This window comes from Dendrobates tinctorius, unplaced genomic scaffold (genome assembly GCF_039654945.1).
Source record: "Dendrobates tinctorius isolate UK_male_01 unplaced genomic scaffold, ASM3965494v1 ptg000233l, whole genome shotgun sequence".
NCBI lineage: Eukaryota > Metazoa > Chordata > Amphibia > Anura > Dendrobatidae > Dendrobates > Dendrobates tinctorius.
In genome coordinates this window covers 2,323,135-2,339,974 of record NW_027361900.1, presented here as the reverse complement: position 1 = coordinate 2,339,974, position 16,840 = coordinate 2,323,135, and the positions used below count along the sequence as shown (strand labels likewise).

Sequence of the window (16,840 nt, the reverse complement as noted above, 5' to 3'; positions counted from 1 at the left end):
GCAAGCGGCGACACTGGCACCTGGCCCCCATAGCGTGTCAGTATCCGCACCTGCTCATGACACCGTCACCTGGCCAACAGCGGCGAGAGGTGAGTATGTCATTTTTTTTTAAATCACAGCAGCATATGGTGCATATATATATATCTATGGAGCATCTTATGGGGCCATCAACATTTATGCAGCATTATATGGGGCATATATATCTATAGAGCATCTTATGGGGCCATCAACCTTTATGGAGCAGCATATGGAGCAGCATATGGGGCATAATATTCTATGGAGCATCTATTGGGGCCATCAACCTTTATGGAGCAGCATATGGGGCATATTATTCTATGGAGCATCTTATGGGGCCATCAGCCTTTATGGAGCAGCTCTCCTCAACCACGACTATAAACTCTTGGTGAGGATCCTGGCGAACTGACTGCAGATGCTGCTACATGGCCTCCTATGTGAGGCTAAGACAGGATTTAATCAGGGATGCAGCAGCGTGGCAAATATTCGCATTTCAAACCTTTCAAACCTTTGCGGGCATTAAGGTTCCCGTGTCAATTTACTAATGGCTCACTGAAATGCTTGGGAATACAGGTGACACAACACCCAGCTAAATTATAGAAAACTAATATTGATACATATCTTAAAAACTTAGAATCTACCTTAGTGAAATGGAAAGATTTTAACTTGTCATATCTAGGCAGAGCCAACTTAATTTAGATGACGGAATTCCCACGTCTCCTCTACCTCTTCCATACTATCCCAATTAACTATCTGTATCGCTCATTCATCTGGGAGGGAAAAATGCCCCGTATAGCCTTCAAAATACTCCAATGATTGCGGGGAAACGGGGGGATAAATTTCCCTGACATTTGACACTATACCTTAGCATCCCTGTACCGGGTGGTGGTGGACTGGCTGAGAGGAATGTCTTATTATGCCCAATATGACCTGGAGCGGTCTTACCCCGGCACTGGCTCTCCCTACCCTTCTACATCTCCCTTATACGGAATTGCTGACTGAAGTATAAGGGAGGGACAGGACTGTAGTCGTGACCTGTATTCCGGTGACAGCTGTGTCCAGTCCTTTCCCTACATGAAACAATACTATTCTCGGCATACCTGCATCTCCAGATTCAGGTTCACCCAGGCACTTCCCAGGCCATAGCAGTCTCTCTTCTAGGCGACCCCCATCAATGGAGACACAGTCCGAGACAACTTTAACACTTTCTCTACTTAGAATTTTGCACGTTACATTCACAGTTGGTACATCATAACATTTTCTTGCTTCCTGATCTTTCCTTTGCTTGTTGTCACTTCTGTGCAGTAAACGCCCGGACTGGACCGTACTAGACTGCTTCCCAGTTCCTTCCAGGCCTGACCTCACTATAATGACATTTCCTTCAGCCTGTTTCACCCCAGACATGAATTCATCAATCACTATGTTTGGTGGCCCCTAGTGAAGCATCCGGCCCGTCTGTACTGATCTTGTCGAAGCTCCAACTCCTTTCATCTCCTTAGTCCAGCCAACTTATGCCCTAAAAGCATTGGCCCAGGCGGTAAAATGCCACATCTTCCTTTTCCGATTCTGACCCACTGCTTAGGCATGCAGTGGCCGTGGGTAACGTGGACAATAACGACTTAATTTTATGTGACTGCCGAGCTGTCCGGCCCTATAGCCAGGGTGGATTGATTTAAATCACGCCGATTTAAATCATGATTTAAATCACGATTTAAATCAAAAGATTTTTTTCTATTTAAATCGGATCGATTTAAATCATGATTTTAATCATGATTTAAATCACTGATTTAAATCAAAAGGTTTTTTTTTAATATAAATCACGATTAAAATGAGAAGTGAGAGCAGTGTGCATGTGCGCCCATAGTTACACGGACGAAACTAGGGGCAACGATCTAACGCCAGGGTGAGGGGGGGACCCCAAAGTAAGTAAAAATCTTTTTTGTTTTACTATATGGCAATAGGTAGGTGTTTAAAAGCAGCATGTCTTAATTGTATAAACTATTAATAGCCTCCACATTTTGTTCATACTGCCCCTTTAATTCCACACTTCTAGCTTGGTTTCAGTTTTGGTTTAGTTTCTTTTTCCCTGCATTCAGTTGACATGCCCAAACTTGTTGGATAGTCAGCAGTACTTGGCTCAGGCTGTAGTAACATCAGCAGTGCTTGGCTCAGGCTGTAGTAACAATCAAACTTCATAAGTGATCTGTGTGAGCCATGGCAGCAGGTCGTAAGAGAGACCCTATTTGGGTTCATTTTGTTGAGATGCCAGCAGCAGATCTTGGAAAGAAAGGTGCAAGAGCAAAGTGCAAATACTGTCAAAAGGATATCCAAGGACTTGTTTGCCGTTTTGAAATCACATTATAAAAACTGCAACCAGAAGGGAAATGAAGATGTTGATAGTGATACAACTAATGTCAATGAACCCCCACAGCTTCTTATGCACCAGGAGCCTAGTACTAGTGGTAAGTCTGGCAATTAATTTACAACCTATTTTTTTAACAGACATTTTACTGGGATGGTTAAAGTCTATGAAAAGAAAAATGATTTAAATCAAAAAAATCTGATTTAAATCAAAAAAATCTGATTTTTTTGATTTTTTTAAAAAAATCAAGATTTTTATCCACCCTGCCTATAGCCCATGTGGACACTTGGGCACCCTGGCCCCATCTGACTAAACCACTCTTCATCACTAACCTTAACTCTCAGCAGCCCCTCCTACAAATAACCCTCTAAGAACCTCCTATCAGGCCCCACTAGTATACCCCCTCTAGTGGTCCGCAACATAATTACAACTACCTGGTCTATAGGGGAAACTATATAGTAAGAGTGTCCTTCTCTAATATCCCAAGAAGGATACACTACCTATCCCTGACTGTACATATACAAAGAACACATAATATGTAAGCATTATAATACAGGAATGCAAGTCAATATATACAGTTTTCTATACAATGGTAACACATTCAAGTGGCAATACCATAAGCAATGAGCAGTAATACATAGTTATACATGTAGCAGTATCGCAGGCAATTATCATAAAACACGTCTGTAAACATTTAGAACTGGAAGACAATCAGAGGGAAGGGGAGCATGAAAGACATCATATCTTACACTCGTGAGAGCTAACCCACTTTTAATGTCCACATGGAGGGTATGGCGGAAACTACGTTGACATTTCCAGCTCTCTCCCTGAATGTCTCTTCTTCCACTTATTGGTAACCCCCACTTTCAGGACGGGCACTCTCACCCTGTCTTCTACCAGTGGTACTCCCAAGGTATAACATCTATTAAGCACTTAGTCCACCCCGAGGAACGACGGATTTACTCAATAGAGGAGTTGAAATGTAAATATCCCACTGCCATATTCCCTCCCTTCCAATACTTGCAAGGTAAAAGCTATGGAACAAAAGTATTAGCACATCTTTCTGAATATGAATGGAGACCATCCGTGCTTAGATGGCTCACGAAATATAATTCTCCATCTGTCCAAATAGCCACTAATTACAAATTCATCCATATAGCTCTGGATTATGCACAATTCCAATTTCCAGTAACAAAATGGCAGACTGAAGACCCCAGCATGTCCTGTGACACTATTCTGAAAGCTCTAGACCCAGCCTACAAATTCCTCCCCTCAGCCCGTTTCCTAGAAATGAGATTGAAAATCTGTCACGGCTCTTACCTGACTCTGCGAAAAGGTCATAGAATGGGGTTGTACACAACTTCTACATGTTTTATATGCCATTCCCTAGAAGCCAACCTGTTTCATTGCTTGTGGGCATGCCCGGTCATTAGACTATTTTGGGAAAGAGTACGGCAATACACTGCCACACATCTGACAAACTTTGTTCCTGATGAACCCTTATGGGCCATATTTGGATACCTAAAACCAGATAATTACACCTGTTCTCCAGGGGCCCATAAACTACTGCATTTGGTGGCGGCTGCCAGGACTAAGGCCATTTTACAGACATGGATCCACGACCATGCCCCTCCTTTCAATATCTTTCTAGAGAAGCTGTCGCTCTTGCTTCAAATGGACTGGGTTGAGGCCTCTTTACATAAAGAGGGAAGGGTGCAGGCCTTTTTCAAAACTTGGGAAAGCTTCATCTCTCTGCTCCCACAGCACATCCAGAGCGATATTAAGACCTGTTTTCAGCCAACAGTCTGGTACCAGGAGCAACTACTACTGGGGGAGACACCTGTCCATTGATGTCTCTGGGTGAACCGCTGCAGAGAGACACTTCGGGGTGTTTGGGGTGTACTTTAGTGTCAGTGGGTCCTGAACTTAAGATTAGACACATGTGCTGGGTGTCTGATGGGTAAACATTATGCTTGTTTTTGACATGCCCCCCGCTTCCTTCTCCCTTTTTTCCCATCCCCGGTTTTTCAGGTTTGTCTTGATCTATTGTTCTGTGTACCGATGCGATCTCTAATGAGGTTTCATTACATATGCCTCAAACATTATCTGCATGGATATATGTAGGAAAGATTTTTTTTCAATAAAAACAAAGTTAAAAAGACACAGCTGGATCCCAATGAAGGAGTAGAACCATCTCAAGGAGGATCACAGGGAAATGGACAGCATGAAACTTACATATGAGTGTCTGAGCAAAGGGTCTGAATACTTATGACCATGTGATAGTTCAGTTTTTCTTTTTTAATACATTAATAAAAATTTCTACATTTCAGTCAAGATGAGGTGCAGAGTGTACATTAATGAGAAAATTATGAAATTTTTTGAAATTGCCAAATGGCTGCAATGAAACAAAGAGTGAAAAATGTAAAGGGGTCTGAATACTTTCCGTACCACTATATATGTAGGGTGTATTTAGGTCATTGAGTGTAAACCGGCAGTGAGTGGGGCCGCCATATCGCAATCTTAGGGTGCCAACCTCGGCGGCAAGGCGGGCTGAGTGATAGGCCGTAATATGGCTAGATAACTTCTCCTCACTGTACCTCTGATATGATAAGCCCCCCTTTTTAAAGTATTAAAATTGTTGTAAGTAGTAGGAGGGTCTCTTTTTAGCTATTTTTTCATCTTCCCACTCTTCCATTATCATGGCTCTTATGTGTTTGTTAGCTGGAAAGACTCTGTTTCTCTGGGTTCACAGCCCCTAAACATTTCATCCTGTATTGAGTGAGCCATTTGTGCTTCCTCAGTTTTCATTGTACTCGTTCTGTATCGTCGGATGAGAAATAATCTTTATTCCTTTCCTCTGGGAGAACCTGAGGCATTTCCTCTCCACCCTCCAGATATTGGTACCGATCATAAGAACCTTCATCTTTCTCTGATGATACTTCCATTTCCCACCTTTCTCTCTTATGATGGGACATGACCTGTACTGTCTGAGGGGGAACTGGACTGGAAACTGTGCTTAGCGCGTCTTCCCTAATTATAGACCTCATGTCAGCCATGAATGAGGTCTGCTCCTTCTTTAGGATCTTTGTAATACATTCAGCACACAGCTGGTTCTTATGTGTCACAAGTAACTTAGCTAAGACACCTAACTACTTTGGCACGAAGGGTAATAAATGGTGATTTTTTCTCCTTGTCGTTAATGTATAGCTTGCCCAAATATGGAGGTGAGATTGACATTTAGCTTGAGAAATGGAAGTGTCAAGTACAACATTATCCATCACAGAACATGTGACACAGAGTTTGTCATTTACTTTGCCACTTGTCCTTGCAAGCTAATATATAGGACTCACGTGTCATGACTCTGGACAGGATGGTTCCGCCTCCATCCTGGTCAGGTCAGGGTTAATTTTAGTCTGCCTCTCTTTGGTTTTGGGGCGGCTATTTAATCTTGGCAGTTCCTGGATTTAGTGTCGGTGATACTTCTGTATACCTTGTTTGTGGTCGCTGACCCAGGTGACTCATCGTAAAGGTATGCCTTTGTCCCCTGACTTTTGCCTCTGTATTCTGCTTTGTACTTCTCTGTCTCTCCTGTTTATCTGATCCCCTTGGCTTGTCTCCGTTTACTCTTTGTCTTGTCGCTAGGTACTGCGCGCTCGTCTGGCTTTTGACCCTCGGCTCTCTTTGACCAGGTTTACTGTCTTTGTCCTGTGCTCTGCATGCTCAGTTTCTTTCCCTGCACTCACGTGTGGTGTCTCTGCCCCCTGGTCACGTGATCGCTTAGTGCTGGGTCCTGTGCTTGCTGCCCTAGCCTCAGGTCCTTGTGTGCTGCATGCCTTCTGCCTGCACTCCCCGCGCTCATTCATGTGCCCCCTGATAGCGCTCCCTAGGCAGTGCCTGTGACACCTTAGAAAACCTAGAGACCGAATAAGGTCAGCTTCTTACTGCGCTAAAGCAGTCCGTTCAACGCATAGCGTTGATGGGCTGCGTTAACACTATAGCATAACGCGATCGCGTTATGCTATACCGCTAGTGCAGATGCTTCATATGCGCTAACGGTGACGGAAGCTCAGATGCTGCAGCACGTGTCCGAGGGTCCATCACAGAATAATGGCACATCGCTAGCGCATGCTGATTATGGCATGAGTTGGCGATGCGTCCAATAATGGGGGTTAATGGCAGCGTTAACAGATTGCGTTACACTGTGTTATGCCTCGGTGTAACGCAATACGTTAAACGGATTGCCATAACGCAGTGTGACCCAGCCTAAGTGAACATGTCTTGAGCATCAACAATTCTAAAAAGATTGAAGACATGACTCAAATAAAACCCTTGCCGAGACATTTCAAGACAAAACATAACTGTGATTCCAGCTTACTACGTGTCTCTGGCATCAATAGGGTCCTGGTTACCAAAAGGGGTGGCGAATGGAAAAAGATCTGGTCACTAGGGATGGGCGAACCCAAACTGTAAAGTTCTGGACCCGTACCGAACACATAGTGCTCGGTCACAAAGTTCTGAACATGGGTTTCCATGGGATACCTGTGTTACAGTTGGGGTCCAAAGCCTGTAATAGCATAAAATTAATAATAAATATTATACTTACCTGTCCTGGGTCGCATCCTCCAATCCTGCTGTCTCCTGGCCGCATCTGCTTCTGGAGCCGCGCATTAACTGGGGTGAACCCTGACGTCACCACATGAACGCCACTGACACTGGCTGAAAATTTCCGAGCAGTGGAGTGAATAAGCCGGAAGTTAATGAGCGGCCCCGGAAGTAGATGCAGCCGGGAGACAAGGCGGGAGGACGCGTCACTGGACTAGTAAGTATAATTATAATGTTTATTATTAATTTTATGCTTTTACAGCCCCCCCACCCCATATCTGTAAAGTCCAAGCTCTGGGTTTGGACGCAAGTTCGCGTCATCTCCGGCCCCGAGCTTGAACTTTACAAAAAATCTCGGGCGAACCCAGCGATCCCGATCATCGGGGGGGGGGGGGGGGGGGGGGGGGGTTCGCCCATCACTGCTGGTCACAATTAGAAACTAAATGGATCTGGCAATTACCTTATATCCCAATGGTGTAAATGAAGTTCTCAGCATCTCCCCTTTCCTATAGGGGGTTTGGTAGAATTTGTTCTCTACACTCTTTTTTAAATAAAACAGTTTTATCTGATTTCCATGTGTCTTATTTGTTTTTCATTTCCCTTTTATTTAAAAGGTTTCCTCATAAAACAACAGTCACAAGATAGCCTATCTGCACTTTACTCTCCTATGGTGAAGATCCTCTAGACATCCGGTGTCACGATATCACCGCTGCCACCAATATGTCACGATCCCACTGCTGACACCGATATGTCACGGACGGGGGAATGCGACGCACTGTCGACACATGGCTATCACAGGCACAGTGGGGGCTTATCTTAGTTAACCCACCACTGGCACCATGTGACAAAAATACAGCAAGCTAGTCTTGCCCTAACAATTTATTGCAGGGGGGTTATTTTGGATGCCCCAACACTGCTAACAACCTTCCAAGAACTGCGGGGATTTATGTATATCCCACTTTCTCAGTTCCACTTTGGAACTTGCAGCTCTCCGGCGCCCCCCTTATTCTCAGGTCAGTCAGGGAACTACACCTAGGATAATTAGTCGCCGGACTGGCTGCTTGTTGTGCACAGGCGATTAGACTGCTGCAGTAAGGGGATTATCAGTGCTCTGGCCTCAGTCACCCAATCAGCATATAAGACCCTTGCGTACTGCCAGCTAGCCCAACCAACCAAACACACCACGCCGCCACCAGCCCCTGGTTTCTCTGCTTAAGTTATAGACTTAATAGAGGGGTTCGAAGCCAACCCAATTCGGTAGCATAATTATCTAAAGGCACGTGTTCGTTTCTTAGAGCATGAAGACAGACTGATAATTTTATGATTTATTCCCCAAAGGCGGGCAGTGATTACATAGATAAAAAGTTGTTACAAAGTTGAAACATTAGATATGTACATTGCAAATATAAAATAACAGGGATGAAAAGCAGAAATTAAAACTTACAGTTGCTCAATTATCTTTAGGCAAATCATGTGGCTGGGAGATGGGCAGGCAGCCAGCCAGACATCTCCCAACATCTGGTGGGTCCTTTCAGCATGAAAACTCCAGCTTAACTGACTGGTTTGTTTACTGGCATGCCTTATGGCGTCTGCTGTGTGACATCACAGAAGGGGTTGCTGGAGACGTTTGGCCCCCTTTCTCTAAGTTACAATCTAATTGTAAAATTTATACTAACTATATCTCGATGAGGCAAGCTCACATAAACACGCAGATGGCATCGTTTTTCCCCATTTATCGAATACAATAAAACAAAACCAAACATGCAGTAGTTAGGACACAACATTTGGGAGTAATCCATATCTCCGTTTATGAGAGTGCTAGAACTTCGCAAGAGCCACCGTAGCGAAGCCGGGTCCGCGCAGATCACAGAAATGTGTTTCATTTTTCTGTTGCGACCGGAGCCTGCGCTAGGCTTATTTTAATATCTCTCATTCATAAGCTTGCCCCGTATGGTTTAAACAAAGACTTCCTTTCCTGGCTGTGCAGGGAGGTGGGAAGAGAGAGAGAGACAGCTGCTTGCAACAGGAAATGTCTGGTGTCCTATTACTAATGCAGACACAGAGCTGTAAGTGAGTAAGGGGGGTTTTCAGCTGACAGGTAGATTTTCTCATCAGTAGAGTAGCAATGGGAGATACTAGAATGTTCCGTAAAATCATATCTACTTAGCATTACATCCGGACAGTCAGGAACATTGGATACCATCTGTGTCTACCCACTATTCTAACAATGAACGGTCTCTCCACATTCATTTACTCCTCTATACGGTTATTACTGGGAATGACACTATGATGACTTTTCTTCTGGGAGACACAGATCACATGTGACTGATATTGCAGTGTGAATATAAACTTATATTTTTTCTGTATTTTTCTGACCTTACATTGTGGGTTATGAGGTGTTTTGGGCTTGTTTTTTTGTATCCTTTATTTTTAACTTTCCAGTTGGTTAATTGGGATTCCAATATAAGCCCATATATCCTGGGAAGTGTCAGGTTCTGGGATTTAATTATATTTTTTAATAACAATTTCATTCACGATTATTCACTTAACTTATTGTTCATTACATTTTCTCAAAATAACATATTTCTCTTTTTTTACACATCCTAATACTGATTTATTTATATTTCAAAGAAAACATTTCTATGAGTGTATACACTTCACAACAAACACTTTTCCATATATTTTATTATCCATCACTGTTTTTTAAGCTGCTTTTATCGTTATAACTTTACCATATCACTTTTTATTCTCTTTTCTTATCCGTTGCACTTTCACTGGCCACTTGGTGGTGTCACATTTGGCTCTTTTCACATGCATTGTTTTGTTTCCTGACACCACTCACTGTCACCCCTAGATTGTTTCCTATAGAATTATAGATCCGTGTCCCTCGTGATGTAAAAACTGTATGAAGTATATAGTTTGAAGTCTGGGATCTGCATATATGTGGCTAGTTTTGTTTCGGAAAACATGATACATGATTTTAGTTTTTTTTGTCTAGTCTCGCTTGAATATAGATCAATATTAATTAGTCTCCTGATGACGCCTTTGGTGAGGACGATGAAACCCGTAGAAATGAGAGGCTTGGAGAGTGAGTGTGTATACATCACCTCACCCTATATACTGAGATGTAGGGTACATGTTTTTTTCTATTAGTCACCTACTGACTAACCTTCAGGGGGTGAATTATGGGTATAGTTTTACATTTGGAATTAATAAGGTTTATATTTATCCTTTTGTCAGCAAACATGAGGAATGACAAGAGACAACCCATTTAAGAAGATTTAATTTTGGTTAAAACTATTCCAACATTATGAACATAAAAAGTCTTCTCCCCTTTGTTATGTCTCTGATGTTTATTAACAGTTGATTTCCAAGTAAAATATTTCCCACATTAAGAAAATAAAAAAGGCTTCTCATCTGTGTGACTGCTCTGATGGCGATGAAGAAGCGCTTTCTGGTTAAAATGTTTCCCACATTCTGAACATGAAAATGGCTTCTCCCCTGTGTGAGTTCTCTGGTGCTTAACAAAATTTGATTTATTGTTAAAGCATTTCCCACATTCTGAACATGAAAAAGGCTTCTCTCCTGTGTGAGTTATTTGGTGGATAACAAAATGTGATTTATGTACAAAACATTTCCCACATTCTGAACATGAATATAGTTTCTCCCCTGTGTGAGTTCTCTGGTGCTTAACACAATGTGATTTATTGTTAAAACATTTCCCACATTCTGAACATGAAAAAGCCTTCTCCCCTGTGTGAGTTCTCTTGTGGGTAACCAATTGTGATTTCTGTGCAAAAGATTTCCCACATTCTGAACAGGAAAAAGGCTTCTCCCCTGTGTGAGTTCTCTGGTGGGTAACAAAATTTGATTTCTGTGCAAAATATTTCCCACATTCTGAACAGGAAAAAGGCTTCTCCACTGTGTGAGTTCTCTGGTGCTTAACATAATCTGATTTCTTGTTAAAACATTTCCCACATTCTGAACATGAAAATGGCTTCTTTCCTTTAGGAGCAGTTTGTTTTTTAATGCCTCTTTTGTGACTTTGATTTTCCTTAATAGTCAGTAATGAATCAGAAGATGGGACCTGTTTCATAGGATCAGATGACAGATCTTTGCTGTGAATGGATGATGATATATCTGGAGTAATAGCAATCACTTCAGTTGTATCTTGTAGGATCTCAAGATCATCAGATTTAAAAATTGAAGATGTCAGCTGTCCCTCTGATCTCCTGCTACAGTCATCTGCGAAGATAAAAAAAAAAAAAAAATTTAATAAAATATTAAGTTTTATATTTTTGAACATTTCTACTTAAACTGTACATAAAAATGGCAACCTATGTAAAAAACTTTAATTATTTACCAAGACAATGACCGTTCACAGTCTAATAGAAAACCTTTTTGGATGAACCAGCAGTGTGTGGTGTTCAACTGTTTGTTCATTCTGCCTCCCAAATATCAAATAAAAAGAAACCAATCAATGTTATGTAGGTGAAAATAATACCAATTCTCATCTCACAAAAAACAAGTCCCCACTCAGGTCCATCATCTGTAAACACTATTAGTGGCTCAAAGGCTGTTGAAAAGCAACAAGGTTTCCATAAACCAATCCAGTTATATCCGCTTTCACTTCGGAGTCTTGCAATGTGCGCAAACAACATTTAGGATTAGAGTTGAGCGAAACGGGTCGAAAAATTTCAAAAGTCGCCGACTTTGGGCAAAGTCGGGTTTCATGAAACGAAACCCGACCCTAGGATGAGGTCGGCCACGAGGTCGGCGACTTGCGCGCCAAAGTCGCGTTTCAAAAGTTTGTTTTGCGCTCTTTTTCAGCCAATCAGGATCCACGGACACTGTGGGCAACGTGATGACATAGGCACGGGTCACCACCATCTTTCAGAAGGGCATGCAAGTGATTGGCTTGCTTAGGTGGGCGTCACAGGGGGTATAAAAGGGCGTGCACGCCGACCGCCATCTTACTTCTGCCGATCTCAGTATAGGGAGAGGTTGCTGCTGATTCTGTAGGGAGAGTGTTAGGCAGGGAAGAAAAAAAAACTGCTTCTGCTGCTAGCGATTGTGCCTGTACAACACACCAGTCACTGTGTGTGCAGTGCAAGGGGAGGCTATATTGTGGTGTATCAGTGGTGTTGGTTGTTGGGCTGCCTTCTAAGGCTTCCTGACAGCTGGCGTTGCTGTTTACCCACTGCTCTGCAAACTGCTTTTTTAAAAGCAATCCCAATTTTTTTTTTGTCCTGCTGAGGTACTGAGCTGCAAACTGCTTTTTTAAAAGCAATCCCAATTTGTTTTTTTTTGTCCTGCTGAGGTACTGAGCGTGCATTTTTTCACACCATACAGCGGTGTACGCTCCTCACACAGTACCGTGTAACGGCTGTTATCACAGCCACAGTGAAGCTATCTGTGTCACTCTGTGAGAATAAGTCGAGGACATGTTCCGTTCTTACAGACCTGTACTCTAGGGAGATTCCTACTCTGCCCAATTCTACATACACCTTGTAGTTTGTGATACACTAGCCAATTTCTGCCTGTGACATAGCACTCAGATATTCAGTGGGCCTCACACAATCCAAAAGTGTCCAGTGTCTGCAGAAATTCAAAATCTCACTTATCCTCTAGTCACTTTGGTCACAGCTGTGCCATCGAGCCTGTGACATAGCGCTCAGATATTCAGTGGGCCTCACACAATCCAAAAGTGTCCAGTGTCCACAAGTGTCTGCAGAAATTCAAAATCTCACTTATCCTCTAGTCACTTTGGTCACAGCTGTGCCATCGAGCCTGTCACATAGCGCTCAGATATTCAGTGGGCCTCACACAATCCAAAAGTGTCCAGTGTCCACAAGTGTCTGCAGAAATTCAAAATCTCACTTATCCTCTAGTCACTTTGGTCACAGCTGTGCCATCGAGCCTGTGACATAGCGCTCAGATATTCAGTGGGCCTCACACAATCCAAAAGTGTCCAGTGTCCACAAGTGTCTGCAGAAATTCAAAATCTCACTTATCCTCTAGTCACTTTGGTCACAGCTGTGCCATCGAGCCTGTCACATAGCGCTCAGATATTCAGTGGGCCTCACACAATCCAAAAGTGTCCAGTGTCCACAAGTGTCTGCAGAAATTCAAAATCTCACTTATCCTCTAGTCACTTTGGTCACAGCTGTGCCATCGAGCCTGTCACATAGCGCTCAGATATTCAGTGGGCCTCACACAATCCAAAAGTGTCCAGTGTCCACAAGTGTCTGCAGAAATTCAAAATCTCACTTATCCTCTAGTCACTTTGGTCACAGCTGTGCCATCGAGCCTGTGACATAGCGCTCAGATATTCAGTGGGCCTCACACAATCCAAAAGTGTCCAGTGTCCACAAGTGTCTGCAGAAATTCAAAATCTCACTTATCCTCTAGTCACTTTGGTCACAGCTGTGCCATCGAGCCTGTCACATAGCGCTCAGATATTCAGTGGGCCTCACACAATCCAAAAGTGTCCAGTGTCCACAAGTGTCTGCAGAAATTCAAAATCTCACTTATCTTCTAGTCACTTTGGTCACAGCTGTGCCATCGAGCCTGTCACATAGCGCTCAGATATTCAGTGGGCCTCACACAATCCAAAAGTGTCCAGTGTCCACAAGTGTCTGCAGAAATTCAAAATCTCACTTATCCTCTAGTCACTTTGGTCACAGCTGTGCCATCGAGCCTGTCACATAGCGCTCAGATATTCAGTGGGCCTCACACAATCCAAAAGTGTCCAGTGTCCACTAGTGTGAGCAGAAATTCAAAATCTCCCCTGTCCTATAGACACCTTGTACCTTGTTTTACATTACTATATAGTTTGTTGGATTTTGTCTACATTTTTACCAAAAATGAGGAAGGCTGGTGGAAGAGGCCGTGGAATTGGGCGGGGGTTGGCAGCTGGTAATGATGGTGTTGGTGGTGGATCTGATGGTAGTGGCAAGAGCAAAATAGGACCAAATGCAGGTGTTGAGCCTGCGTCATCGTCTGGCTCCATAAGGCTTCGAAGGCTTAGTTTTCTAGGAGTTGGCAAACCGCTTTTAAAGCCAGAGCATCAGGAAAAAGTTTTGTCTAACATTGCTGACTCAGCCTCCAGCTCTATCGCCTCCTCTTCTTCAGTTGTAAAAAGTAAAAGCACTGAGTCGTCATTGGAGGCTCATGTTCATGAAACACACCTTTCCTTGTGTCCTTCACCCCAACCAAGATTGAAGGATGACGCAGGCCATACTACTGATTACTCGATGGAGCTGTTTTCACATACCATGCCTGGATTATCAAGTCAAATGGTGAATTACCCAGGCCAAGATGAATCTGACATGGAGTGCACTGATGCACAGCCGCTGATGGATGATTCTGCTGGTACATTCACTCAGAGCACTACATTGTCCTCGCAGTGTACAGAGCCAGATTCTGACACTGATGAGACTCAGGTGCCCCTTCCCGCACACTATACCACCATACACGGTGACACAGAGAAAGGTGCACATGACATTGAAAAGGAGGTGATAGATGACCCAGTTGTTGACCCAGATTGGCATCCATTGGGGGAAGAGGGTGCTGCTTCCAATAGCTCAGATGAGGAGCATCCACAGCAGACATCGACATCGCAACAGCTGTTATCTGGCAGGCCCGGAGCACTCCAAAGACAGGTTCCAAAAATCAAAAGAGTTGCTGGACAGCTTGTCCAGAGGGTCAAAAGATCACAGCGTGCTAGGCCGCAAAATGTCTGCCAAAGTAGGAAGAGTCCAGTGTGGCACTTTTTTGAACAAAATCCTCATGATCAGGCCAAGGTTATCTGTAAGAAGTGCGCAAAGACCTTTAGCCGAGGGAAAAATCTGAAAAATTTGAATACCAGTTGCATGCTTAGACATTTAACCAGCATGCACTTGCAAGCGTGGACACAACACCAAACCTCAAGTGCCACATGTGCAACTGATCACAACGAAGGTAGTCAGCAACGCTACATTGTTTCCCCCACTGTAAGCCCACCGGTTAGCACAGCAGCAAATGTTGAGGTGTCGTTGCAAGGCCACAGCAGTCAGGGAATCCCACTGTTATATCAACGAAAGACTGATTCTAGGCCATCAGAAAGAACACCAACTCCATCACCATCATCAACCCTCTCTCAGTCCGCCCTGTCCACCGCTACTTCCACCATATGCAGCTCTCAAGTCCAGCTCACCCTCCCAGACACTATGAATAGGTCAAGAAAGTACTCAGTCTCTCATCCACGTACACTGGGTTTGAACGCCCACATTGCCAAACTAATCTCGTTTGAGATGATGCCCTTTCGGTTGGTGGAAAGCGCAGCTTTCCGCGAACTCATGGCCTATGCAGTACCACGCTATGACCTACCCAGTCGCCACTTCTTCTCTCGCAAAGCCAACCCAGCCCTCCACCATCATGTGAAAGACCGCATTGTCCATGCACTCAAGCAGTCAGTGAGCGGAAAGGTGCACCTCACAACTGATGCATGGTCCAGTCGGCATGGCCAGGGCCGTTACGTGTCCATCACTGCGCACTGGGTTAATGTGGTGGATGCAGGGTCCACAGGGGACAGCGGTGGTGGGACAGTGCTGCCTAGCCCACGGTATAGGAAACAGTTGGCTGTAGGCGTTCGACCCTCCTCCTCCAGAAGCGAAAACTCGTCCAGAGCGCAGTCGTATGAGCACTCCATCTGCAGCTGCCACTGTTGCACACGAGGTGTCCCCCTATCGAGCAGCTAGTGGAAAGCGTCAGCAGGCTGTGTTGCAGATGATGTGTTTGGGCGACAGACACACCGCCGAGGTGCTGGCCGAGTACTTTCAGCGACAAACTGAGTCATGGCTGGGCAGTGTACATCTTGAGGCAGGCAAGGTAGTTAGTGATAACGGCCGTAATTTTGTGGCAGCCATAGCCCTTTCAAAACTCAGCCACATACCTTGCTTGGCTCACACCTTGAACCTGGTGGTGCAGTGCTTCCTCAAAAATTATCCGGAGTTAACAGCCCTGCTCCAGAAGGTGCGAAGACTGTGCGCGCACATCCGCCGGTCGCCTGTACACTCCGTTCGTATGCAGAAGCTGCAGCGATTGCTCCACCTTCCCAACCACCGCCTCATTATCGACATTGCAACAAGGTGGAACTCCACCCTGCACATGGTGGAGCGGCTGTGCGAGCAGAGGCAGGCCATAATGCATTTGTGGGAGGATACACGGCCAGGCACTTTGAGAGCAGACATGGAGTTGACAGGTGTGCAGTGGTCGAAGCTGAAAGACCTCTGTAAAGTCCTTCAGTGTTTTGAGGAATGCACACGGCTGGTAAGCGCAGACGACGCCATCCTAAGCATGAGCATCCCACTTATGCGTCTGCTCATGCAAACTTTGACGCACCTTAAGGAGCAGGCTTCTGCAGCCAATGTTGATGAGGAAGAGGAGGGAATCCTTGATGACATTCAGCCATTGTCTGCTCAGGGACCTCTCCTGGACGAGGTGGAGGAAGAAGAGGAGGAGGATGATTACTTAGGGGAGGAGGATGCATCTCGTGGGGCAAGTGAAAATGTTGGCATGGCAAGGTCTTGTACAGGGTTTGTGCATGACTGGAGGGATGTGGATTTGCCAGAAAGTGCTCCTCCAACCAGCACTCGCAGTGCATCATTGACACCGGGAACATTGGCCCACATGTCAGATTATGCCTTGCAGATCCTAAAAAGGGACCCCCGCATTGCCAAAATGATGAACGATGACGACTACTGGTTGGCCAGCATCCTGGATCCACGCTATAAAGGCAAATTACAAAACATCATGCCACAGGAGAACCTTGACATAATATTGGCTAATAAACAAGCAACTCTGGTAAATCGGTTGCTT

The 16,840-nt window shown here is 44.4% G+C and overlaps 1 protein-coding gene across 2 annotated transcripts in view; it reads right to left on the bottom strand.

Annotated features, from left to right (window-relative positions):
* Nucleotides 1-10,244: 10,244 nt before the first annotated feature.
* LOC141060199 (oocyte zinc finger protein XlCOF8.4-like) overlaps nt 10,245-16,840 on the bottom strand; it is a 115,748-nt gene continuing 109,152 nt past the window's right edge. For both annotated transcript variants that reach the window (XM_073556446.1, XM_073556445.1), the window contains exon 7: nt 10,245-11,224. In XM_073556446.1, coding sequence (XP_073412547.1) covers nt 10,371-11,224 — 854 coding nt within the window. In that variant the 3' untranslated portion in view covers nt 10,245-10,370. The remainder of the gene's footprint in view (nt 11,225-16,840) is intronic.